Consider the following 27,237-nt stretch of genomic DNA (forward strand, 5'->3'; position numbering starts at 1 on the left):
GAGAGCAGAGAACACTAGAAAGATGTTTACCTCTGTTTTATTGATATACAAAAGCATTCAACTGTGTGGATCATAACAAATTATAGATAACTTTGCGAAGAATGGGAATTCCAGAACACTTAACTGTGTTCATGAGGAACCTGTATACAGATCAAGAGGGGATACTGCATGGTTTAAAGTCAGGAAAGGTGTGCGTCAGGGTTGTATCCTCCCACCATACCTATTCAATGTGTATGCTGAGCACACAATCCAAGAAGCTGGACTATATGAAGAAGAACGGGGCATCAAGATTGGAGGAAGACTCATTAACAACCTGCAATATGTAGATGACCAACCTTGCTTGCTGAAAGTGAAGAGGACTTGAAGCATTTACTGATGAACATCAAAGACCACAGCGTTCAGTATGGATTATACCTCAGCATAAAGAAAACAAAAATCCTCACAATTGGACCAATAAGCAACATCATGATAAATGGAGAAAAGATTGAAGTTGTCAAGGATTTCACTTTACTTGGATCCACAATCAACACCCATGAAGGCAGCAGTTAAGAAATCAAAAGATGCACTGCATTGGACAAATCTGCTGCAAAAGACCTCTTTAAAGTGTTGAAAAGCAAAGATGTCACCTTGAAGACTAAGGTGTGCCTGATCCAAACCATGGTGTTTTCAATCGCATCATATGCATGCAAAAGCTGGACAATGAATAAGGAAGACGGAAGAATTGAAGCCTTTGAATTGTGGTGTTGGCAAAGGATATTGAATATAACATGGACTGCCAAAAGGATGAACAAATCTGTCTTGGAAGAAGTACAGCCAGAATGCTCCTTAGAAGCAACCATGGCGAGACTACGTCTCACATACTTTGGACATGTTATCAGGAGGAATCAGTCCCTGGAGAAGGACACTATGCTTGATAAAATATAGGGTCAGAGAAAATGAAGAAGACCCTCAAGGAGATGGACTGACACAGTGGCTACAACAATGGGCTCAAGCATAACAATGATTGTGAGGATGGCGCAGGACTGGGCAGTGTTTCCTTCTGTTGTACACAGGGTCGCTATGAGTCAGAACCGACTTGACGGCACCAAATAACAACAACAAATGTTATAAGGATTCTTAGAAATAATAATAGCTCACGTTTATACACAGGAACCATGTGACTCAATATTAGCTCTTATTCTTCACAATAACTGTTAGATGCTATTGTAAACTCTGTTTTGGAGATGGGGAAACTGAGGTGTAGAGAGGTAATCTGTGTGCCAAGGTCTCATAGCTAGTGAGAGGCTAAAACAGAATTTTCACCCAAGGACTCTAAAGGAGCCCTGGTTGCCCAATGTTTAAAGCACTCAACTGCTAACTGAAAGATCAGCAGTTTGAACCCAGCAGCCACTCTGCTGGAGAAAAGACCTGGCGATCTGTTCCCGTAAAGATTACAGTCTAAGAAACCCTATAGGGCAGTTCTACTCTACCTTATAGGATTACTATGAGTCGGAATTGACTTGACCATACACAACAATTGGACTCCAAAGCCCATTGTCTTAATGTACATGCCTTCTTAAATAATTACAGTATACTATTTACATGAGAACACATCCTTCTCCTGGATCTAGAGCCTTAATTTATATCTCAAGTCTCTCCTGCAGCCAGCTATCTTGGGTGGTTGGTATCCCCATTAGGCTGCCTGTTACCCCAGAATTATCTTTGATGACCAAATTATCTAGTTCCCAGACTGGACTGCTTTAACTCCTGCTTTTTCTTGACCCCCTCCCTAGGGTGTAAAATCATGCCCTGAGCCCCTGTTCAGGGACTGTGGCTCTGCTACTCATGGACAGGCCTCCTGGGTGAGGACCTGACACCTCACCAGAAGTCTACTTCATCTTAAAGAACTAACAGATACCTATTTGTCTCAAAATCACCGATACTGACTGCTGTGTCATGGGGCTCTAGCCAATGCTTTGTGCTTTCTTTATCAGCCAACCCAGGTGTCAGGACGTCTTCTACCTTATCTAGTAGATGGATCTGGAATTGTAGCTGTTGTATTTGTAGTAATGGTGCTCTAAGTACTAGCATCTGGCTACTTCATGTCTTATGTGGCCACATCTACACGTTTACCTAATGAAATATGAATTTATTATAAATGACCTTCTTCATATTATAGTATAAAAATGGCGTGACGGGGCATCTGACCTCGTCATCTAACTTTACAAAGGGGAAGGACAATCAAGATCAACAGCCCAAGGCTGATTCCTATGACACGGAGGTCAGGCATACCTCTTCTCTCCAAACTTTTTACCAATTCTAACACCAACTGTCCCTCCCACGGCACTCTACTTCTCTGCTGGGTTTGCTAATTCATTGCAATGGCTATGCAGAACTCAAAGACCATATTCACAGTTATGGGGTTTATTAGGGAAGTAACAGGTTACATTTCAGGATACAGTTCTTTGATCAGGGCAGCCTCTTCTCAGCCGTGCCGCAGGCAGGTCTCTCTGGCCGTTGGCCCCTCAGCCTGGCCTCTGCCCTGCTCAGGCAAGTGTTACACAGCTCTTTTAGCTCTGCCAATAAGTGCACAGAGGCACCCTACTCCACCAGTAAGCCTTGGGCCGAAGGCACGCAGCTCTAGCTCCGTGGGTCAGCAAACCTAGCTCCACCAAGTGCTCAGAGGCACCCTACTGCAGCAGCAAGCCTCCTGCCCGAAGGTGCCCAGCTTTCTCTCTCTGTGGGCCAGGAAGCCCGCTGCTTGGTCTCCCAGTTCTGCTGCCACCACTTCTCGCCATCTTCAATGTTACAGCTCTCTCTCTCGGCCTCCTGGTTCCAGGAGCTTGTTAGCACAGGCATCCCAGGTCCAAAGGATGTGCACTACCTTGCCTTTTTATTGGTGATGGTGAGATCCTCCCCTTCCTACCTCTGGGATGACTCATTTTAAGCCTAGTGGGATGGCAAAACTGACCAGTCCTCTCATTAGGGTTCCATACACCTTATTTGCACGGTCCCACCCCCACAAGGGTGTCATGCACCTTATTTACATTATTAGCAAGCTATCCAATCCCCTTGGTGGGCCACAAGAACCTCATTTGCATAGTTCCACCCAGTCATTTGGTGGGAGTTACAAAGACTATGGCTAGAAGGTCCATATTAAGTAATTTACTGCACCACATAGTTGGGGATATATTATACACACACACAATTTTTAATAATGTGTGTAAATAAATTTAATTATTAATTTCATGTCAGAATAAGAGTGCTAAGAAATATTTGTGATGAAAAACAGGCATTGGTTCTTACGGTTGAGACCACTGGTGTGGTGAAAAGAGAAATGGTGTTACAACGGTCTCAATTCAGATTCTAGTTCAAGGTGAGGAAAGGGCTTGGGAGCAAATTGCTTAACTTCCTGAGCCTCAACTTCTTTACAAAATGGGGATAGTGATTAGCACCTAATTCATAGTTGTTGTGAATATTAAATGTTAGTGCATGCAAAGTGCTTCTTCTCTGCACATAATAAATGCTGAAAACTGCTCGGGGATTATTAAGGGGATATCTACCTCGTAAGGTTTTAAGTATTAAGCAAGATGCTATAAATTGAGTGTCTGATTAACAGTAGATATCCAGTACACATAACATTTCATTGAATACACGATGTACCATTATTTTTAGATACAAGATACCTCCAAGAAAGAAAAATGCTGCCAATTATACTATTGCTATCCATAGGAAAGCAGATACCAATTTCAGAGGTGTTAGAATGTGAAACGTTTAACACTAGAATCAACAAAATACTTCCCCCCTCTTCTCTTTCCTAATATTTAACAACTGGTGAGTTTATAAGGGGCCCTGGTGGTGCACTTGTTAAGCGCTGGGCTGCTAACCAAAAGGTCAGTGTTTTGAATCCACCAGCTGCTCAGTGGGAGAAAGATGTCATAGCCTGCTTCCGTAAAGATTACAGCCTCTGAAACTCTATGGGGCAGTTCTACTGCCCTATAGGATCACTTGAGTTGGACTTGATTCAGACAATGGGTAACAGGAGTTTATATTGCCCAGAACATGGAATTCTCCCTATTCCTTTTCCTCATACCAAGACCCTAGAGTCTCCTACTTCGCTACAATGAGTTAATCTTAGGAATTTTGTTTCCTTTATCACTTTTATATCCTATTACTGACTCCCCTTTAGTTCTTCCATCACTGCATGAATTTCACTGCTCAGCATCCTAATTCTTATTATGCAAGGCACATAAATATTAAAAACTTCTTCCTAGTTACCTAAGGCCTTCAACCTAATATTTAGGTTCTTACCATTTAGTGATGCAGGCTATGCCCTTAGAATTCACACATGGTGGTCTGACCAGGCATCTCCTGTGAACTCTTTTTGCTATTGCCTTCGAGTCAGCTCCAACTCATGGTAACCTTATACATAACAGAACAAAACATTGCTCGGTCCTGCACCATCTTCATGGTCTTCGGTATGTTTGAGTCCATTGTTGTGGCTATTGTTGTCAATCCATCTTATTGAGGGTTTCCCTGATTTTCACTCTCTACCAAACATGATGTCCTTTTCTAGCAATTGGTCTTTCCTAATGATGTGTCCAAAATAAGCAAGACAAAGTCTTGCTTCTAAGCTAAGGGACTAAAAAAATTCACAAACTTGAAATAAGAAATGGCAGGTTTTCCTGGGAAAATTTTCATACGTCAAAGGTGGTAGAAAGGTCAAATAGAAAGAAAGCAGAACAGGGAACTGTCCCACAAAATCATTCCCCAGGTGATCTCACCAAAATGTCAGGGACACTTTTCTCAGCCTCACCAGGCCGTTATAAGCTTGCTAACTAATATGGCTAGTCTGTTACTTGGATAAACAAAACTAAACAAGCATAATTTCAGAAAAAAATAACAAAGCAGAAATTGAACACTCAAAACAAAATTTTTGGTAGCTCAGTTTATTTCACTTAGCATACTCAGTGGACATTAACTGAGGTGCTTAAAAGTCAGTTCAATTAGGACCCTCTTCAGTCCTTCATCAATTATTTCGAGTATTCTAGTCTCAAATATGTTCCTTTCTTCTATATACTTCTGAAAGAGATGAACACCTCCACCTACACCAAAATAATGTGCTTTGCTGGCCAAAAGCACCTGTCCATTTTTATCTAATAGTCTAAGAAATGTTTGGTGCAAAGTGCTATAATAATCTGGATTGTAAATGGTTTCTGAAGTGAGAATGAGATCATACTTCACAAAGAGTTTTTCACTGCTTAGTACAAGTTCACAAAACTCAGACCACTCCCCAGAAAAGAATCGGCATTTAAATTGTTCTTGTGCTAGTTTTGATTTCCTGCCTCTTTTCACAGCTGGTTCATTTATACCATTTTCCAAAGTGGAGTTAGCCACTACATTAGGTAAGGTTACTTCATCAATCACCAAACTGTTGTAATCTTGAAAATGAATTTCTTTGGCCCCTCTCTTAAATGCAATTATGCCCAGTAACCCTGAACCACAGCCAAGATCCAACACTTTTTTCCCAGCAAAGTTCACTTTGGCCTTTGTGAAGTAAGCCAGGAGATCGAAGGTACATTCCCAGATTTTTAAGCCTCCTTCATAAACACCTGTAATCAGATCAGAGTGAGAAGACAAGCTTTTCGAAACTATGTTTTCTCCAGGGAAGTTCTTTTCCAACAAGATGGTTTTCACTAGTGAAACATTAACATGCTGGAGACCTGGTAAAGTTTCTACAACTTTATTTTCTAATAGTTTCTTTAAATCTTTAGGCATAGCATGCTCTTTGGCAACTCTCAAGCCAGGCTGTCTTTTGTGTGGCTCCAAGTTATCTGAGCTGTTGGCTGCACTGAGTGGGCTGTCTCTGTCTTGAGAAGGAGCTGCATCTCCCACTGACTCATGTTTCCAGAAGTCATACTGAGGCAAGTCAAATTGTTCTGTAGAACATTTTCTAGGTCCCTGTTTTCCTTTTTGACTTTCTGAAACTGATGACTCTTTTGAGGAATACAGGGTCAAATCTTCATCTTCAAAAGGTATTAATTCATTTCCCAAATGGTCTTCTATAGTGAAATTAAATTGAAAGGTCATCTTCTCATTCAATATACACACTGCTTAAATTCACTGGAGGATCCTCCAACTTGTGGATAAAATTTGATGACACACACAAACCTGCCTCAATTATTCAATTAGTTCTGTTGGGGTCAATTTCTCATTAGATACTTATACACAGTTACAAATATTTAGAGATGTTTCCAAATGCCCTTTCAGAGATCTCTGTTCTTTCACTCAGGTTCTGGAGAAAAAAGAAATAAAATGGTTATTAAAGCAAATAGTCACATTTCCCTAGAATGTAATATTAAACAGCCCCCTATACAGCTGCCTTTTTAATAAAAGCTGAGGGTGGAGAGAGAGATGGAGATTTAAAAAGAAAAACAAAACAAAACAGCAGCAGCAGCAGCAGCAGCAACAACAACCTCCACCAAAATACATGAAGTCCAAGATTTTTAGACAGGGAATGGCAAACCTAGCTACTTGCTGTCTTTTAGCTGTCTTTACCACCCCTAACCATACCAAAAAACCACTGCCCAATGGTCAATTTTGACTCATAGTGCCCCTAAACATAGTCATCCCTTAAACGGCCAGCATTTTTCATTTCAGTCAGTTACTGTCTCGAATAACAAGAATCAAGTCTTTATTTTGTTAAGTGAGCATCTCTTTAAAAACATAGACAGGTATGCTCTGGTGTGTGTAAATTCATCCAAATGACTTAATCCTAAGCTACGGGAGTGGGGAAATTTAGGGTAATTAACCCAATCTGTTGTCAAGTGGATAGTGACCCTGCAGGACAGAATAGAATTGCCCCATAGGGTTTTCAAGGAGCAGCTGGTGGATTTGAACTGCCAACCTTTTAACTATTACCACCAGGGCTATTTAAAGATTAATTTGGTAGGAGAAAACCCCTAGCTGTCCAGTCCACTCCAACTCATAGTGACTCCATGTGTTACAGAGTAGAGCTGAGCTCCACAGGGTTTTCTTGGCCATAATCTTTATGTTAGCAGATTGCTAGGCCTTTCTTCCATGGCACTGCAGGTGGGTTCGAACTGCCAACTTTCAATTTGTAGTCTAGTGCAAACCGTTTGCACCACCCAACAACTTATTTTGGAGAGGCCCTGAGAATCTTTGTACCTGCACTATGCTAAACACTTTATCTACCACCTACTTCAATTTTCACAATTCCAGCAGATGGGATGCTTCTTCTGTTGTAGGGGAAAAACATCACAAAGTTGAGTAAAGCAAAAAAAAAAGTTTTATTAGGCATATATTCAAAAAGGCAGAAGTGGGAAGCGGACAACCATGCTACTACAGCCGTGTCTGCCCGAGTGCAAGGAAATATCACAGAACAGAAAAAAGTAGGAAAATGGACAAGCATGCTGCTAGAGCCATGTCTGCCTGAGTCCAAAGAATATTACAGAATAGGCAAGAATGGGAAAACAGACAAGAATGCTGCCACAGCCATGTCTGCCCGAGTCCAAAGAACAGTTATAGAGCCATCAGTAATATATTAACATTACAAATGGGCAAAACCACTGAAAGCTTCACCTTCTCACAGATTGGCTAGCAACTGTGACCCTACATTTTGAATTATCTTTCTTAACAATCATTGGTACAGGTTTCAATAATGACAGTCAGGAGGGTCTTCATTGGTCCAACAAATTTCTATCCACTAAATGCTAACAGAAAAAGACAAAAGGTGAGAAGTCCTTTGGGTTAGGTTTGATTGCCCTTTTGTGAAAACTTCCCTAAGATAATTTCTGAGATTGTCCCATCTATTGTCTTATCTCAGGGCCCAGCTGATGTGTCTTTGTGAGTCTGTGAGGGCCCAGCCCCAGCTGCGTACAATTCTCCATGCTCAAGGTCAGGGAATAATGATTTCAAATATTATTTCTAAATCGGTTCCCATTACAGAACTATGTAGACCCCATTACACAGTGAAATGGTAGGAGCGTGCCTTGTTTCTCTACCCTACTGCACAGCGGGCCTTGGAGTCATTTCCGGCTGCAGGTCCCAGTTAAACCCAGTACCCCCACGGTACTGAAGGCAGCAAATTTGTGGCTTCCAGATCTCACCTCCCAAAGCGTCCTACCTACATGAAAGGTTTACAAGGACCCAGACCTGGGGATGCTCGCTGACGGCGGGGACACCTGATCACCGAGCTGAGAACCGCAGCGCCATGCCGGCTCTTGGGACTGAAAGTGCGTACCAGTGAGCGGAGTCCTCCGCGGGCTAGACAAGCCCCTCCTTCATACCCAGGCTTTTCAGGGAGAAAGATGTGGCGGTCGGCTTCCATAAATATTACAGCCTCGGAAACCCTATGGGGCAGTTCCACTCTGTTCTATAGAGTCGCTATTAGTAGGAATTTTGACTCCATGGCAACGGGTTTGATTTTTGTTGTTTGGATAGCCCCAGCTCCCTGGGGAACCCAGCCGGCTTCCTCTCTATGGTTTTGGTGTCGGCAGAGAGGCCGCAAGGCCTGCCGGGACGGTGAGAGTTTCCTGTCTCCGCTGTGGAGGGACTGGTTTGAAGGCGCGTTCCCAGGCGACAGTATGTCTCAGGATCGCACGACCCCAGCGAGCGTGGTTTCCCTGGAAGAATTAAGTAGCTGGCCGGAGGAGCTATGCCGCCGGGAACTGCCGTCCGTCCTGCCCCGGCTTCTCATATCCTTGGCTGCCGCTCCCATGTTGAGGTGTCTGGAGCGGCGTCCCCGGTCCTTTCTTCTTGGCCCCCTCATATTCTCGGAAGGCCGTGCCGTGTTCTTGCGGCCTGAGCTGTACCCTATTCGTGTCAGTGAGCAAGATGAACTAGCGAGGGAAAGGAGGGTGAGCGAGAACCATAGGTGCTGAGATCGAGGGCATGCCTGACTTTGGCACTGGAGGAGGCTCGCTGAGGCGTTCTGTACTATGGTTTTGGCAAGTGGACGTGGTGTTTTCGTGTATTCCTCTGTGTTTTTGAGTTCTGTGCAGTTAAGTGTAAATACCTTTGCCTTACGATAATTAAACTTTACCATCATATAGAAGTAACTCTTGCGATCAGCTAGGTAAGCTCACCTACCTCAGGATCTTTGTGCTTCCTGATCACTCAGCCTTGTAGCTCCTGTTACAGTGCTAAAGATTTCAGTCTGATAATGTTGGCGCGATATGCATACAAATAATATGAAAAGAAGAGAAAAAGTAATAAGTGATTTAAGAATAGATATAGATAAAATACTATAGAAATGATGAAGAGGGAAAATTTCCTGTATTAGAAACCAGAAATCTAACGATTATTATAGCACTGTTCTTTTAATTGTATTTTTTTCTGATTTTTTTTATTGTACTTTAGATGAACATTTGCAGAACAAACTAGCTTCTCATTAAACAGTACACTATTGTTTTGTGACATTGGTTACCAACCCCATGACATGTCAACACTCTCCCTTCTCAACCTTGTGTTCCCTATTACCAGCTGTCCCCTCCTGCCTTCTAGTCCTTGCCCCTGGGCTGTTGTGCCGCTTTAATCCCGTTTTGTTTCATAGGCCTGTCTAATCTTTGGCTGAAGGGTGAACCTTAGGAGTGACTTCATTACCGAGCTAAAAGGGTGTCCGGAGGCCATACTCTCGAGGTTTCTCCAGTCTCTGTCAGGCCAGTAAGTCTGGCATTTTTGTTTTTGAGTTAGAATTTTGTTATACATTTTTCTCCAGCTCTGTCCAGGACCCTCTATTGTAATCCCTGTCAGAGCAGTCGGTAGTGGTAGCCAGGCACCATCTAGTTGTACGGGACTCAGTCTGGTGGAGGCTGTGGTAGTTGTGGTTCATTAGTCCTTTGGACTCATCTTTCCCTTGTGTCTTTAGTTTTCTTCATTCTCCCTTGCTCCCTATGGGGTGAGACCAGTGGACTATCTCAGATGGACACTCACAAGCTTTTAAGACCCCAGATGCTACTTGCCAAAATAGAATGTAGAACATTTTCTTTATAAACTATGTTGTGCCAGTTGAGCTAGATGTTCCCCAAGATCATGGTCCCCACAGCCCTCAGCCCAGTAATTTGATCCCTCAGGGAGTTTGGATGTGTCTATGGAGCTTCCGTCACCTTGCCTTGGATGAGTTGTGCTGGCTCCCCCTGCGTTGTGGACTGTACCCTTCTCCAAAGTTAGCACTTACCTATTGTCTATTTCGTGTTTTTCCATCCCCACCCCTACCCTTGTAACCATCAAAATTGTTTCTTTTTGTGTGTAAACCTACCTATTCATGAGTTCTAATAGTAGTGGTCTCATACAATATTTGTCCATTTGTGATTGACTTATTTCACTCAGCATAATGCCCTCCAGATTCATCCATGTTGTGAGATGCTTCGCAGATTCATCATTGTTCTTTAGCATTGTGTAGTACTCCGTTGTGTGTATGTACCATAGTTTGTTTATCCATTCATCTGTTGATGGGCATCTAGGTTGTTTCCCTCTTTTTGCTGTTGTGAACAATGCTGCAGTGAACATGGGTGTGCATATGTCTATTCATGTGACGGCTCTTATTTCTCTAGGATATATTCCTAGGAGTGGGATTGCTGGATCATATGGTATTTCTATTTCTAGGTTTCTAAGGAAGCGCCATATCGTTTTCCAAAATGGTTGTACCATTTTGCATTCCACCAGCAGTGCATAAGAGTTCCTATCTCCCCGCAGCCTCTCCAACATTTGTTATTTTCTGTTTTTTTTGATTCATGCCAGTAATGCCAGGATGAAATGGTATCTCATTGTGGTTTTGATTTGCGTTTCTCTAATGGCTAGTGATCTCAAGCATTTCCTCATGTGTCTGTTAGCCGCTTGAATGTCTTCTTTGGTAAAGTGTCTGTTCATTTCCTTCTCCCATTTTTATAGCACTGTTTCTTATCTATCAAAAATATTTCATGGGTATACACGGTTTGAAAAGGCAAGTTTATCCCTGAGCAATTTTGAAAATGTTTCAGTTAGTATTTTCATAATATTGTTTACCTAGTAAACATTAGGTTTTTAAAAATGGTGTTAAGCCAGTATTTCTTTTTTATTGTGGTGAAAATATGCACAGCAAAACATACCTCGGTTCAACAATTTCTGCATGTATAATTCAGTGACATTGATAACATTCTTCAAGTTGTACGACTGTTCCCGCCATCCTTTTCCAAATTGTTTCAGCACCATTAACATAAACTCAATGCCCTCTAAGCAAAAACTTGCCCTTTGCCCCTCCCTCCCACCTCTGGTAACCACTAATAATCTTTGATTTCTGTATATTTGCTTATTTTATATAAGTGAGATCATGTGGTATTTGCCCTTTTGCGACTGACTGACTTCACTCGGCATAATGTTTTCAAAGTTCTTGTTGTGGAATACATCTGAACTTCATTTCTCTTTATGGCTGACTAATATTCTGTTGTATGTATATACCACATTTTGTTTATCCATTCGTCTGTTGATGGACATTTTGGTTTTCACATTTTGACTATTGTGAAAAGTGCTGCAGTGAACATTGGTGTACAGGTTTCTGTTTTCGTTCCTCCCTTCACTTCTGGGTTTATACCTAAGATCAGGATTGCTACGTTCAAGTTTTTGAGGAACCACCAAACTGTTTTCTAAAGTGGCTGTAACCATTTTACATTCCCACCAGCAGTGGATAAGGATTCCAGTTTCTCCACAACCTCTTCAACCTCTGTCGTTTTCTGTTTATTTGATCATTAAACTGGGTCTGAGGTGGTATCTCATTGTGGTTTTAATTTGCATCTCCCTAATGGAGCCCTGGTGGTGTAGTGGTTAAGAGCTTGGCTGTTAACCAGAAGGTTGGCAGTTCAAATCCACCAGCCACTCTTTGGAAACCCTATGGGGGAGTTCTGTTCTGTCCTGTAAGGTGACTATGAGTCGCAATCAACTCGATGGCAATGGTTTGTCTATTATTATTATCTTTTAATGGTTAATTACATTGAGTATTTTTTCATGTGTTTGTTGGCCATTTGAATATCCTCTTTGGTGTAATGTCTGTTCACGTCCTTTGTCCATTTTTTTAATTGGGTTGTTTGTCTTTTTGTTGTTAAGTTGTAGAAGTTTTTTTATATATACATTTTAGATATTAGACCCTTATCAGATAAATGGTTCCCCAAAATTTTCTTCTGATCTGTAGGGTGTCTTTTCACTTTTTTGATGAAGTCCTTTGATGAACAAAAGTTTAATTTTTGTGAGGTCCCATCTATCTATTTTGTCTTTTGCTGCTTGTGCTTTTGTTGTCGTGTTAAGCCAGTAATTTGAGTCTAATTTTATTGTCTTGTGGATCATTGCTTAAATTCCACAGAAGAGTTCTTTTTTTTTAATAATTATTAGTAAATATCTTATTGCTACAATGCTAGTGTCTTCCTTAATTATTTTACTCTATGTATCAACATTCTGACAGTTGGATCGAGCATATCCGTAAGTAGAATTATCCTAATTGTATGATTTACTTTGATGTCATTGAGATCTGAGTCTCACATATCTCAGTGGGAGTGACCTTAAATTTCTGTATCCCCTTCAAATTTAATAATTCCCTATTGTCGTGTTGAGGAGCCCTGGTGGTGCAGTGGATAAGCACTCGGCTGCTAAAGAAAAGGTCAGTGGTTGGAACCCACCAGCCACTCTGCGGCAGGAAAATGTGGCAGTCTGCTTCCATAAAGATTACACACTTGGAAACCTTATGGGGCAGATCTGCTCTGTCCTGTAGGGTCAGTATGAGTCGGAATTGACTCGACAGCAACGAGTTTGGTTTTTGTTTTATTCTATTTTATTTCAGTTAGTTGTGAAACATTTGCTTGTAATTGTGATCTCTGTTGCCTGTTGGGGTGTAAATTCTTTTAAGTAGCAGAATATCCTGATTATAGGAGTTATACATGTTCATTGCAGAAAATTAGAGACATGCAGAAAAACACAAAAGACAGTAGAAAGTCCACTAATCAGAAATGGTTAACATTTTGATATAGAAAATTCTCATTTCTATACATCTCGGCCAGCCAATGTATCTGTCAGTCTTTGTATGTACATATTTACATATATTACAATTGGGATCACTATTTTGGAATCTTTTTTGTTTAACCTTAAAGTATTGTGAACGTTTTTTCATCTCTATAAGTAATCTCTAATATCTGTTTTGCTATTGTATCAAAATCGTTTTAATGATAGCAGGATATCCAATTCAGTAAACATCTGTTTAGCTGGTCCTCAATTGTTAAACATACAGGTTGTTTCCCTTTTTGGTGGGGGTTGTATTATTTCAGATACTTAATAGTTTCTCCACAAAGAATATGACATTTTGAAATTACAAAGTTTTAGATTGGTCATACTTACATATTCTTGAATTTGGTAAAGAGCAATGATCTTTGTTGGCTATATAACTTAATATTTTTATAAAATATATTATTTTGCTTTATAGAACTTCTGAAAATTATTGTAGAAATGTTTCTACCTCACATGAACCACCTGACATTGGAAAAGACTTTCTTTTCTCAAGTATTACCAAAGGTATATTATTACTATTTTAATCAATCTACATGTCATAAAAGTTGTTAAAATCTTGTCTCAGTTTTAGGTTATTTATTTTTAATTGTGGCTCTGTTTTTCTGATGTATCAAATATATTTTAAATACAAATAAAGTAGTAACAGATATGTGAAAACAAGCTGGTGTTAGGGTGATCATTAGGCAATTAAAAGCTGTTTTCAGATTGTATCCTTTGCTAACTGAATTTAAATTATTTATAGCTAGTTTTCAATAGTCTTGCATTTTAAAGCTATTAAATGAAAAATTGGAATGGATGATGAAGTTAACTAAGTCCATTCATTTTATTTTCTCTTTAGATAGTTTATTAATAATTGTTATATTTCATTGTTTGGGAAAATAGAATTAAAATTTATTAAAGAAATAAATGTATTTATTTAAATAAAATTTATTGAAGAAATTTTAGAGTAAAAAAGGCTGGAATATTGGTAAAATCAAGTGAACAAGAGAAAACAAATACACAGATTATATTATTGTTATCATTCATATATATATGAATATATATAATACTTTTTCTCTGAAAAGCACAGTTATACTTTTTTTTTTTTTAATTGAGAGAACTGAAGGTACTTTGGAGCCCCGGTGGTACAGTGGTTAAGACGTCAGCTGCTAACCAAAAGGTGGGCAGTTCAAATCAACCAGCGGCTCCTTGGAAACCCTATGGGGTAGTCCTACTCTGTCCTGTAGGGTTGCTATGAGTCAGAATTGACTCAACGGCAGTGGGTATGGGAAAGGTACTTTGATACTAAAATGAAACAGATTTATTTGTGATAACTTATCTCTTGTTGGAATGGATTTCTAAGTTTAGCTTTTAAGCAAAGTAATCATCAGAATTTGTTTTACTTGTATTTGCTTGATTATTCTGTATCTGAAAAGTTTCTTAGAATTTGTTTTTTTGATCACTGGAAAAAGGTCTAGATAATACATAAATGACAACAAAAATGTTGAGCATTATTAACAAGCCTAGGGGAAACAATATCCTCTTTAATTATTTTCTGTTGTTGACTATGTTGTTATTCTTGCAGTGTTTATACCATTTAATTTGTTTAGAAAGATCTGAATGTTAAGATCTTAGACTAACTTTTCAGAGATAAAATCTTAGTTTTGAGGCCACATAACCTAAGAAGGATATTTGGAATTGCCCAAAAAGGGGAACTGGTTAGAATATAAGTCCATAGATGTTTCAGCACAAATTTATTACCACTCCAGAAAATGTCCTTGTAAATGCCCATATGAAGGTTGTTTGGTCAAAATAATCATCTTTTATTGTGCAAAGAGCAGTATTTACATTTTTTGCATCTCAAAAAGTTAACTTTGATTTTTTTATTGGTGTTATTAAATAGATTCAAATCACAGAGATGAAAAACAAATCAATTTCTGTCTGAGACTTAGTATTTTTAAGAGATTGTTGTAGGAATACTTTATTTGGTGCCATTGTTAAACTAGATGATATCCTATGGGTGTTACTAATGCAAAATCAACTCATACTATTCTGTGTTTGTTTTTTTCTTTAAAAATATGTCTTTCCTTTTTAGTGATTTCTACTCTCTATATAACTTGCTTTGTTTTCACAGACTGTGAAATTATTTGATGACATGATATATGAATTAACCAGTCAAGCAAGAGAGCTGTCAAGCCAAAATTTAGAAATCCAGAGCACCTTAAGGAATATTTTACAAGTAAGTCAAATGTACTGAAAAGGGGGAGAGAGAGGGAGCTTAAAAGAGTGTGAGAATTTTTATAGTAATAGTAATTAACCATGTATCCTTTATTTAATGTCCTGATGCTTGAATTATATTTATAGAATTATATTATAGAATTAAAGATGTGAATATGGAAACACAAATTCTGGGTTTTTTGGTGCAATTTTTTGCTGTGAAATCTACTCAACATCTAAACTCTTAGAGGAAGACAAGTAATCAAGATAGGATGCCCTACCTGTAATTTCATAGCACATGTGCAGAACAACTGCCATGTGCTTTGATGTGTGCGTTAGGATTCTGACTTTTTTTTTTTTTTACCAACTGGCTAGCTAGTTGTTCAAATATTTGTAGTTTTGATAGACTGAAGCTCTGTGAAAGAAGACACAGAGTGCCTGTTTCATTTACTGCATATCCCAGCATCCTACATAATATCTGCCACCTTTTAGGTACACAAAAAATATATTCTGAAAGAAACTTCTGTCCTTACTTCCAGACAATGGTGCAGGTCTTAGGAGCTCTTACAGGATGTGTTCAGCATGTCTGTGCCACGCAGGAGTCCATTGTTCTAGAAAATATCCATAGTCTCCCCTCCTCAGTCCTTCATGTAATCAAAAGTACATTTGTACATTGTAAGGTGAGTAATGAGTCTGAGTACATTTTAAATGGCCTGGAATCCATGGGTAAAGGGATCGAGTAAAATAGTGTTTGTACATATATTTTACATTTTAGCTTATATTTTTGCAATTTAACTTTTCCATAGAACAAAGAGCATATATGCAAATAGTTGTTTTAAAATAGGTGGTAATAGGGAAGTCATAACAAGTGAGGCTTTTTTGGGGAGGTGGGAGTTGTTTTGTTTTTGTGACAATCTTATTTTCCCTCTATAAAGAAAGAAACAATATAGACTTGTTTTGAGTCACAGGAATCATGACATAGTTTTGTCATGGGGCATTGGTGGATCAGATGAGTTCTTTAAAGATTTGGTGCCTGTGAAAGGATGGTAGCCCTTACTTGGTCCATCTCTGCATTCCTTAGGCAACTGTAAGGCACAAAATCTGGCATAGGATTTGATACTATTTATTGGGTGAATGAAAATCACCAGTTAATTAATGCTTGTCTTTGGTGAGAGGATGCTAAAATTAGGTCATGCAGCTGACCTAATGTTATTTAGCTTCCTTTTAGTTCTATATTTGCAAGATCATGGTTGCCAGAAACCATATTTTGTACCTGCTTGCATCTCTTGAAGTACACTATACATAATATATGTTCAGTAAATACTTGTTTAATGAGTGGATGTATGATTCAATAAAAAGCAATACATAATTTAATGTCTTTGGTAGTATAAAGTAAATTTGACTCTTGAGCTTTTTATGATTTGCTTTTTCTCTCATTTATTTATTGTGATCAGAATAGTGAATCTGTATATTCTGGGCGTTTACACCTAGTTTCAGACCTTCTCCAGGCTCTTTTCAAGGAGGCCTATTCTCTTCAAAAGCAGCTAATGGAACTGCTGGATATGGTTTGCATGGACCCTTTAGTAGATGAGAATGATGATATTTTGAATATGGTAATAGGTGAGTGACGAAAACAACCTGCTTAGTATATGATATGCATTGTCTATAAACTTATAAAACATTTGTAACAGTTAAATCCTACACTGTTTCTAATGATTCATGATGGCTTATTCACTCATGAGTACAAAAATAATTTAAATCCTACTCAATAATAGTCTTAAATTTTGGAATTTGTTAAATTTAGTTTTGATGTCTTAACATAGATTTACATATCCAGTTAACATTCATAGTAGGTAATTTCCCCATAATAACTAACAAAGACATGCAACTTTATATCCTGTAAGTAGCCCATATTCTGAAGCAGTAGCTTTAACTTTTTAAAACTCTAACCCATAGTAAGAAATACATTTTATATTGCTACTCAAAATACACAGAAGTATGTATGTGTGTGTGTATATGTGTGTGTGTTGTGACTGTGTTTATATACCCACATAAGCATTTAAGTATTATACATGAAATAGTACTCTATATGTGGTGCACTCTATTATATTCTATTTCATTTTTTAAAAATTGCTGGTTGTAATCTACTACATTGATTTTATCATTCACTGGTAGATTGTGGCCCAGAGTTTGAAAAACGGTAGTCTGAGGTATAAGGGGAAAGATCGTATTCATAACTTGGGTATAAATAGAATGAAGTTGGTTATGTGCAGTGTATCAGGTACCTTTTGCTCTGTAACAAACCAGCCCAAAATTTGTTGGCTTAAAATGCTACAATTTTAACTTATTCATGATTCTTTTGGGTCAACAGTTTAGGCTGGACTCAGCTGAAACAGCTTTCTCTGCTCTTCATGGTGCAGCTGGCTCGCTCATGTGTTGCGGTCAGTGATCTCACTCACAGGGCTGGCTGTTGGCAGAAGTACTGGGCCAGCTGAGTGTCGTGCATCATCCTCATGATGTGGTGGTGGTCTTAGGGTTTCCAAAAACAGCTAGAGAGGGCAAACCCCAATGCGCAAGCACTTTTCAAGTCTCTGCTTGCTTCAGGTTTATTATTGCCCCGTTGACTAAAGAAGTCACGTGGGTAAGCCCAGAGTCAGTGTGGGAAATACTACCAAGATGTGGATACAGGAAGGGGAGTCAGTATGGCCATTTTTACAGTCTGCCACAAGCAGAGGAGAAGCCTGACAGGAATACTGTGCTAATTAGTTTTCATTCTCCCTTGTTAGGTTTTCTTTCCTTAGCAGCTTGTCGTTTTTGGATTAGACTTTTATCTGTAGAATATGGCAATTATAATAAGGCACAGTTTTGTATTCCACTGAACATTTTTGGGTTTACTTAGATCATATGGTAGGTATAAACTTCAAAAATTAAATTTCAATAGTTTATGAGTAGCTGAAGTCAAAAGTGTGACATAGTTATTTTAAAACTGTTACCTATTTTTAATTTAATCAAATGTCAAATTTGTTCAGTAATATTTTTAAGAAGAAACTCACCCCAAATGTACATTTGAATGTCCTGAGAGTTCTGTTATCTTTCTTTGCAGTTATTCATTCATTGTTGGATATCTGCTTGGTTATTTCCAGTATAGACAGTGCATTTCATGCCAATACTTGGAAGTTTATAATTAAGTAAGTTTGTTTTTTCACTTTTTGTAGCATATTTTCCATATCCTATATTTTTACTTATAAGTTTTTTTAGATTACATTTGAAACATTTTATGTGGGCGTGTGTAATGTTTATTAACACTGCTAACTGTACTTCTTTACTCCACTATAAAATAGAAAAAATTCTACCTAGTTAGCTAGTGTTTCTGAAATAGCAGGCCAGACTAGACCATAATCATTTATCTGCTTTTGTTTAACTATCAAGTATCTTATTTCCGGGCTTAGATGAATTAGTAGTTATAACTAGAGCTGAATATAATCCATTCATTATATACTTTTGAGGTATTCAAGCTTAATTCCATTTATACCCACTCCTCACTTACAGACATGGTTAGGTTCCAAAGTCCAGGTCATTATGCGAAAATTAACATTACGCGAAAATGGAGGATTTTTTTTTTTTTCCTGTTTTCATACCATCCCTTTGTCTGATTTTTTTATTTAGAAAATATGATCATAGAAATAATAACACGAGCCCTGGTGGCGTAGTGGTTAAGAGCTCAGCTACTACCAAAAGGTTGGCAGTTCAAATCCACCAGCAGCTCCTTGGAAACCTTATGGGCCAGTTCTCCTCTGTCCTATTGGGTCGCTATCAGTTGGAACTGACTCCACGGTACTTAACAACAACAGGGTTTACTGATGTGCTCATTACTGTGACAAGTCCAGTTATGGATTATTCCTCTGCAGAGGAGGCTTGGAGGAGACAAAACTGGATAAGGTGGGATGTGTGATGGAGGGCCTTTGGGGTTAACCACTTCACCTTCCTCCTCTGCTGGGTCAGAGCTTCTCTTGCAGAACTGCCTCCAGGGCTGCACTCCCACGCCTGCAAGCCCTGCGTTCACGATTCGGGGGCCCTCTCTGCCCTCCCGGTGCTGAGAGCCTGGCTCGTATATCCCCGCGGAGGCGGAGGCTTCAGCCCAGTTTGGCTTATTTTGGGATGTCATTAAACTCGCATGAATTTCTTCCAGACACCCTCTCCAGTGTCTCTTTCTTTCCCCCTTTCCCACTCCACAGCAGTTTTGAGCTGTAGGGCCTCAGTCCGCATAGGAGCTGGGAGCCCAGAACAGGCACCCACTGACTTGGTGCTGCCTGCAAGTCTTCCCCAGAAGAGGCCAACCCTGTATGGCAGCTGGACACGGTGCTCCGCCAACAGGAGGGAGCAGAGGGTGCCCAGCTTCCTGGAGGCCACCAGAGACCCTCCTCGAGGGAGGGGGACGTTCTGCTGCCATTTCCACTATGCCCGCGGCCTTGTTAATGTGCAAAATAGATAGTAGATTTTTTACTATTGTAAATGTGAAATGTTGGATGATGAGACAGTCGATAAGTAAGGAGTAAGTGTATAAAATAATTTTAATTTTGTGAAACGAGCTTTTTGAGGCTTGCTAAGGAACATGCTCATAGCTTTTATCAGATTCTTAGGAATTGGGGAGGTGTGATTGAAGAAGTAAAAATGATTAAGAATCTTTATTTCATACACATGAAACATTCAAGGCCAGAGTTACACTTTCAGGTCTTAGGTGTTTTTCTTGGACCAGCAAGTCATTAAGTTGTCAACAAGTAGTAGTGTGGTGGTTAAGAACGTCAACTTGGAGCCATACTGTGTGTATTTGAATCCATTCTGAAATCACTTACTTGTCCTGTGCCCTTGGGCAAGTTGGTTAACTCTCAGAATCTTCGTTTTCTCATCTGCAAATGGGAATAATAGTAATAGCACCTTCTTGATAGGGTTGTTGTGAGAATTGAGTTTATCAGTGTGAAATATTTAGAATGGTACCTGGCACATTAGCCACATCACCATCATTGCCATCAAATATCTTCCATTTCTGCTCCCTTCCAATTCATTTTCTACCCAGCATTCGGAGTGATCTTTTAAAAATGTAAATCAGATTGTTACTCTACTGCTAAAATCTATCCCATTTTTCTAAGCATGGCAACCTAACTCCTGGCCGTGCCTCCCTCTCCAACCCATCTCATGCCACTGTCTCCCTCAAGCCACCATGCATCAGCATACCAGGCTGCTCTTAGTTTCTGAAACATACCCAACTCTCCTGTCCCAGAGCCTTTTCACAGCTTTTCCTAGGCCTCAGGTGCTCCTCTCCCCTGCTCTGCACCATGCTGACTCCTGTTTATCTTTCAGGTTTCTCCTTAAGTATCACATCTTCATGGTAGCATTCTTTGCCATCCTCATTCTAAGGATAAGTTAGACCAGGCCTTCCTATTGCATGCTCCCGTAGCACCCTAGACGGTTCTGTCTTTGCATTCATCACAACTGTAGTTGATTAATGAATTCTTGTAAGTATTTAATGTTCTCTTTTGTACTAGACCACAAGCTCCATGCATACAGGGCAGAGATTGTGTCTTTCTGACTCACCTCTGTCCTCAAGGCCTAGCAGAATGCCTAGTACATAATAAGAGTTCAGTTAATATTTTACAAGGAGAAAAAAATGAGCCACTTATTCAGACAAACATAACTATTTCAGAGATGAAGTTAGATATCTTAATTATACCATATCTAATTTATTTGGTGCATTGTGATTTTTTTAAAATGTACTGTAAAAGAAGTATTTCAATTGGCCTAAGTTACTTGATATGTTGTTTATAGTGATTGTATTCTTTTCTTTTTATTCATTTAGGCAGAGCCTTAAGCACCAGTCGGTTATAAAAAACCAGTTGAAACACAAAGATATAATTACTAGCTTGTGTGAAGACATTCTCTTCTCCTTCCATTCTTGCTTACAGTTAGCTGAGCAGATGACACAGTCAGACACACAGGTAAAATCTGGTCTAAACAGTATTTTAAAACAGTATCTTACTTCTTTTGGCAGCTACTAAATCTTGTTTGAATCTGTGGATAAGTTCATTTTAAAAGGCTTTAATTTGTTTTAATCTATGGAATCATTTACAGCCGATAGTTAACTTTTCACCTGGAACATTGCACTAGACCCTTCTGACTGCTCTCATGGCCTCTAGTGTGCCCAGGCCCCCGCTCTTTATGTGCTAACTAATTGGCCAAGGCATTCCCCTCAGAATCCTTTATTTCTTTTCCGCCCCAGAATAAAAACCTAACTCCTTAGGCCTCTATTTATTTTTGACCTAGCCAGCTTGACCTGTCTGTCTTTTCTTTACCAATCCACTGCAGCTTATAGTGACACAGTGTGTGTGTATATGATGTATGTGTGTATCAGTCTTCTAAAACTGGTATACTTACCTTCAATTTTCATTTCAAGAAGTTATATATAGTGTTGAATTTTCATCTCACTTATGAAACAGATTGTGTTCTTAAAATTTATTTGTAATATGATTATTGGGAGTTATAGTTCATTTTCCTATAACAATGTTATACATAGCGCTTTTGTTCTCAGACTAGCCGTGTAAATTCTGTTTAACTCATAGTAGCCCTAAATTAATCCTACTCAGGACCTAACTGTCATATATAATGAGTTTAATGAGAAAATAAATTCATTATATCTTTCTAGAATAACAGTAACCCATCCCTTCCTGTTGCAGACCTGCAAGCTGCTGGGGGGTAGAGGTGTAAGAATTCATGCAGTCCCTAAATGCTGGTAGCTGGCAACTCCTGGAGCAGAGATGCTGTAGGACAGACCCTAGAGGAAGGTGGAACTTTGCTTAAAGTAGTAAGAAGGAAGTGAGGAGTTGCTTTAAAACGAGGTTAACCTTTTCCTTCTTGTTTCTCTTCTTTTTCTCCCACCTGTCCTTCCCTTGAGCCCTGGTGGTATAATGGTTAAAAGCTCAGCTGCTAACCAAAAGGTCAGCAGTTCAAATTCACCAGCCACTCCTTGGAAATCCTATGGGACAGTTCTACTCTGTCCTATAGGGTTGCTATGAATTGGAATCGACTCGACGGCAACAGGTTTGGTTTTTTTGTATCCTTCCGTTACATCCCTCCTTTCTTTTTCCCTTTTATTTTTTTGTCCACTTCCTTCATGTACCTGTCTGATTCCCCTCACCTTGCTAAAAGGAGGAGTTATTTGGTTGGGTGCCCTGTGACAATAGCACAAAACTTGTCTGCCTCCCTTTATCCCATATGTCTTTACCCCCAACATTGACCTCGTCCTTTCCCAGTTTTCTTCTTGCTTATCTTGACACCAGAGACCCCCAGATAGTATGTGGAGAGTAAGATGAGACAGAGATTTCTGGACAGGAGTGAGATGAGGGAAGCCCAAGCAACAATGTAGTCTAGAGTGGCAAAAGAGAAATCCTGGGGGTGCCTAGCTGGGGAGACTAAAGTATGTAAGTTCAGCTTACATAAACTACTTATATATGAAAATTAGAAAGTTTAAAATGTGAATTCTTCTGACTGTCCAAGAAAGTTTTTATGTTTTTAGTTATTTGTGCCAATTTGGGACTGAAAAAACGTGACCAGCACTGCTTGCTGTGGTATTCTGAGATGGAGCTTTCAGGTGTGCTGTAGATTGTGTCCATTCTTAACTCTGAAATCTGATCTACGACACTCTCTGCTGGTCACTATTGAGATTTATTTAGAAATCAAGGTTCTTTTTATATTAACTTAAATTTTTTAGTTTTCCAAGCAGTTTTATTGAAGCATATGAATGTGTCTGTCCCTAAATTTGATAAGAAATTTATTTTCAAGTAAGTCTTGAACTTGGTTTCAAAAAAGAACATTAGGCTTTTTAACATAGTTATTTAGTTACCAACAATTTAGTTTTCCTGTAAAAATGGGGAAATTTATTTGTAAGGCCCTGAGATGTAATTTAATTTCCACTGTAATTCCTACTTTTGTTTATGTTATGCTTATAGAAATTTGTATTATTCAGAAAGTAAGTATATGCTATTAACGTGTATTGAGTCTGTGGTTGGTGCACATGGTTAATGTGCTTGGCTGCTAACCAAAAGATTGCTAACTGAAAGGTTAGAAGTTTGGGTCCATCCAGAGGTGCCTTGGAAGAAAGGCCTGGTGATCTACTTCTGAAAAATCAACCATTGAAAACCCTATGGAGCACAGTTCTACTGTGACACATATGGGTTCACTGTGAGTCAGAATCAACTACACAGCAAATGGTTATTATATGTATTGTCCACCATTAGATATATTGCCTGCTACATTTAGATTTTATCAGTATTTTCCTTTTTTTATTTAAAGAAAGGAAGAATGAATACTTCCATCTTGAAACACTGAAAAATGCTCAGACCAGCCCCTCTTTGCTTATACTCCTTCCTTGTTGCCCTTCCTTGTTGCCCTTCCTTGTTGGCATTGGGATATAAGCTTTCTATTTTAAACAGTTGAGTAAATCAAGATAGGACTGTTAATGTATTTGTATTGTTTTGCCTTGCTTTTTGAAAACGTCAGAATAAAAGCCCTAGATTTAATTAGTAGAGTGCTATTTAGTAATGAAGTAAAACTAAAGCCTTTTACAGAATCTTACACAACTTCCCTTTTAATGAGAAAAAAAAGTAAGCAAACATAATAAATTGTGTGACTTCACTCATTGATTTAGCAGGTATTTGTAGAGCACTTATTTTGTGCCAGGAAACGTCCTAGGTGCTGAGTTAGTCATATTCTCTGTCCTCAACAGCTTAGTGTTTAGCTTGGGAGACAAACAAATAACCAAGTAATTATAGAGTAGTATAATATTTGGAGAACTACGGATCAGCTCATGGCAGTACAGGTTATGTACCCAATCTTGAAGTTAGGGAAAGTTTTTTATGGTGATTTCTTCTAAGCTGAATAAAATTTCAGTGTAGATTCAGCTTTAATCTTTGTACTTTGAAACTTGTATAGCACTATGTAAAAGAGTTAATGTTCATAGTTATCGAAGAAAGGTGAATTTTCATCTTAACCTATTTCTGCTGCAGAGAATTGACTGATATCAAATATTTTTAATAACGATCAAAATGAAAGCTCATATTCAATTAGTAAATTATTCAATTCCTTTTGATTGGGTTGAATTAAATTTTGCTATATTGTTGGAAAAGAAATCGAACATAGTCAATTGATATTAAAGTTAAGATGTTATTTTCATATGAAATTATTCTCGAAATTAAAGACCATAGTGTATCTATTTGACTTAATTTCATAGCACTAATTTAAAGCTCTTTGGATTACATAAGAACCAGTATTTATTGAACTAAGTTGACTAAGTGTCAGATGCTGCTTAAACCTCACACTAACCCTGGTATTAGACTCTTCGAGCAACTGGCGACAGTTAAACAACTGGTTAAATAACCTTCCTAGGATCACATAGTAGTTGTGGCAGGGGTCAAGATTTACACCTCAACAGGATGTCTCCATATCCCTCTACAGTACCTGCACATGTGTAACTTATTTTGGCATTAATCCACTGTTTTATCCATTTACAAGCATAATATATATTCAGTGTTCACATACTACACAGATATTGAATGTGGAAAATGAAAGCCTTCTTTCGTCTGCTAGAGGGAACCACAAGTAAGGATTTGATGTAGTTTTTTAAGGGGGGAGGGCAAATATTACACATAACACACATTTTAAAATAATGATACTGTTATATGTATTGTTTCACAGGTTGCTCTTTTACTTAACAGCCTTAGAACTTTTTATGTCTGTGAAGATATATCTACTCAATTCTTTTTAATAGCTATATGGTTTCCAGTTTGTGAAATGTACCTTAAATTTATTTAGCCATTCTCCAGTTGATGGAAAATTGGTTCATTTCCAGTTTTTAGCATATAAAAAATGTCGCACTGCATACCTACCTCTACTGGTATTTCTATAGGCTATATTTCCAGAGGTCGAATTGCTACTGGATCAAGGAGTTTTAACACTTTAAGCTTTTAATAATAATAAAAAGAGTGCATTATATTATATTCTCAACAATGGTAAAACTTGTTTCCCTACTTCCTTCCCAACCCACAGATGTTATCAGTCTTTTTAATCTTTGCTAATCAAATAGTCCCCTCCCACAAAAAAGATACGTAATTTGGATTTTTCAATGTTAGTTTATTGGCAGTTTGTATTTGTTTTTCTGTGAACTGCCTTTTCATGTCCTTTACCTGTTTTCTTTTACATACACAATTCTTTTATTAATTTGTAAGAGGTTTCTTTTGACCATCTATTAAAAATTACTATTAACTTCACCCCTCATATCAAAGAACAGTAAGGTATTTAAATTTCTTTCACTTTCAAATCAACAAAGAAGTACCACCTCTTTGCTGTTAAATTAAGATTTCATTAATATAAAGTTTAAAAAAAACTAGTTGCTGTCACGTTGATTCAGACTCATGGCAGCCCCATGTGTGTTCCAGTAGAACTGTGCTCCATAGAATTGATTTTTTTTTAAATCTTTATTTTAAAAAATGTATTATTCTGCTTTAGGTGAAGGTTTACAGAGCAGAATAGTTTCCCATTCAACAATTTGTACACATAATGTTCTGGGACATTGGTTGCAGTCCCCACAGTGTATCAGTACTCTACCCATTTCTGCCCTGGGTTCCCTGTTACCTTTCATCTGGTTTTCCTATCCCTTCTTGCCTTTTCTTTTGGGCAGATTTTGCCCTTTTGGTCTCATATAATTAGCTGTTCTAAGGAGCTCATTCCTCTCTGGTGTTAACGTTTATTTTGTAGGCCTGTCTGTTGTTTGGCTGAAAGGTGGTCTCTTGGGAATGGCTTCAGTTTCATGTTAGAAGGGTGTCTTGGGGCCATAGTCTCAGTGGTTCCTCCAGTCTCTATCAGACCAGTAAGTCTGGTATTTTTTATAGGTTTGATTTTTGTTGTACGTTTTCTTCCCGCTCTGCCTGGGACTCTCTATTGTAATCTAGATCAGAGCAGTCAGTAGTGGTAGCCAGGCACCATCTAGTTCTTCTGGTCTTGGAGTTGTGTAGGCTGTGGTTCATGCGGCCCATTAGTCCTTTAGACTAATTGCTCTCTTGAGTCTTTGGTTTTCTCCACTATCCTTTGCTCCGGCTAGGATGAGAACAATAGTTGTACCTTAGATGGCCCCTCACAAGCCTTTAAGACCACAGATGCTACTCACTAAAGTAGGATGTAGAACATTGTCTTTAAGAACTATGTTATGCCACTATCTGCCAATTGACATAGATGTCCCCTGAGTCTGTAGGATTTTCAATGGCTAATTTTTTTAGAAGTAGGTCACCAGGTCTTTCTTTGAGGCACCTCTGGGTGGACTGAAACCACCAAACTTTGGGTTAGAAGCCAAGCACATTAACTGTTTGCACTGCCCAGGGACTCTATATAAAGTTTAATTTTATGAAATACCTCTATAGTCTTTTGGTATTTGTTTATTTGTATTGCTTTCAATAACAATGCAGAGAATAGACTTTCTTGGAAAATTTTTAAGCTCTTTGTTTATTAAGAGGTCTTTTTAAAAATTAACTTCTTATTTACAAGTTTAGCTAATTTCATGCTCTTTCCTTATTATACTTTCTTATTTTGTTTTTTGGAATAGGATAATGCTGACTACAGATTATTTCATAAAACACTCAAATTATGTCGTTTCTTTGCCAACTCCCTTTTGCACTACACTAAGGTAAGGCCTATGTTTTATAATGCATAACCTGCAAGAATTATAAATTACCATATTTTAATTAATTCTTGGAAAAACAATCTTTTGAAGTTAAACTTTGTCAAGAGTATATTTTGTGGGTTTTTAAAAAATGGTTTAGACAGAATGGATAAGAAAACAGGATCCATCAATATGCTGTCTACAAGAGACACACCTTAGAACAAAGATGTGAATTTATTAAAAGTCAAAGGTTGGAAAAAAATATATCAAGCTAACAACTACCAAAAAAGAGCAGGAGTGGCAATTCTAATCTC

At 38.5% G+C, this 27,237-nt stretch overlaps 2 protein-coding genes across 4 annotated transcripts in view; one reads left to right on the top strand and one right to left on the bottom strand.

The window, feature by feature from the left end:
- Positions 1–4,912: 4,912 nt before the first annotated feature.
- METTL18 (methyltransferase 18, RPL3 N3(tau)-histidine) lies at positions 4,913–8,349 on the bottom strand. 2 transcript variants are annotated; one of them, XM_004384096.3, is made up of 2 exons: positions 8,155–8,349; positions 4,913–6,274 (listed from the first exon to the last, which is right to left on the bottom strand). In XM_004384096.3, exon 2 carries the CDS (start codon positions 6,067–6,069, stop codon positions 4,957–4,959), a length of 1,113 nt encoding a protein of 370 aa, XP_004384153.1. In that variant the 5' UTR covers positions 6,070–6,274; positions 8,155–8,349; the 3' UTR covers positions 4,913–4,956. The 2 variants fall into 2 exon arrangements, with proteins under 2 accessions (XP_004384153.1, XP_023594211.1); XM_023738443.1 differs by having other exon boundaries at positions 8,109–8,229.
- A 142-nt stretch (positions 8,350–8,491) lies between these two features.
- Positions 8,492–27,237, top strand: part of FIRRM (FIGNL1 interacting regulator of recombination and mitosis) — a 51,716-nt gene continuing 32,970 nt past the window's right edge. Inside the window, exons 1-9 of one of the 2 annotated variants that reach the window (XM_004384127.2) lie at positions 8,492–8,696; positions 12,408–12,447; positions 13,442–13,530; positions 15,140–15,244; positions 15,762–15,902; positions 16,677–16,842; positions 18,326–18,410; positions 21,077–21,215; positions 26,867–26,947. In XM_004384127.2, the coding sequence (XP_004384184.1) occupies positions 8,586–8,696; positions 12,408–12,447; positions 13,442–13,530; positions 15,140–15,244; positions 15,762–15,902; positions 16,677–16,842; positions 18,326–18,410; positions 21,077–21,215; positions 26,867–26,947 (957 nt within the window). In that variant the 5' untranslated portion in view covers positions 8,492–8,585. The remainder of the gene's footprint in view (positions 8,697–12,407; positions 12,448–13,441; positions 13,531–15,139; positions 15,245–15,761; positions 15,903–16,676; positions 16,843–18,325; positions 18,411–21,076; positions 21,216–26,866; positions 26,948–27,237) is intronic. The other variant, XM_023738444.1, reaches the window with a different exon arrangement.

Source organism: Trichechus manatus, unplaced genomic scaffold, assembly GCF_000243295.1.
Source record: "Trichechus manatus latirostris isolate Lorelei unplaced genomic scaffold, TriManLat1.0 scaffold00117, whole genome shotgun sequence".
Classification (NCBI taxonomy): domain Eukaryota; kingdom Metazoa; phylum Chordata; class Mammalia; order Sirenia; family Trichechidae; genus Trichechus; species Trichechus manatus.

Excerpts from the sequence above, each read along its gene's own strand:
- METTL18 (XM_004384096.3), bottom strand. The coding sequence starts at position 6,069 with ATGACCTTTCAATTTAATTTCACTATAGAAGACCATTTGGGAAATGAA.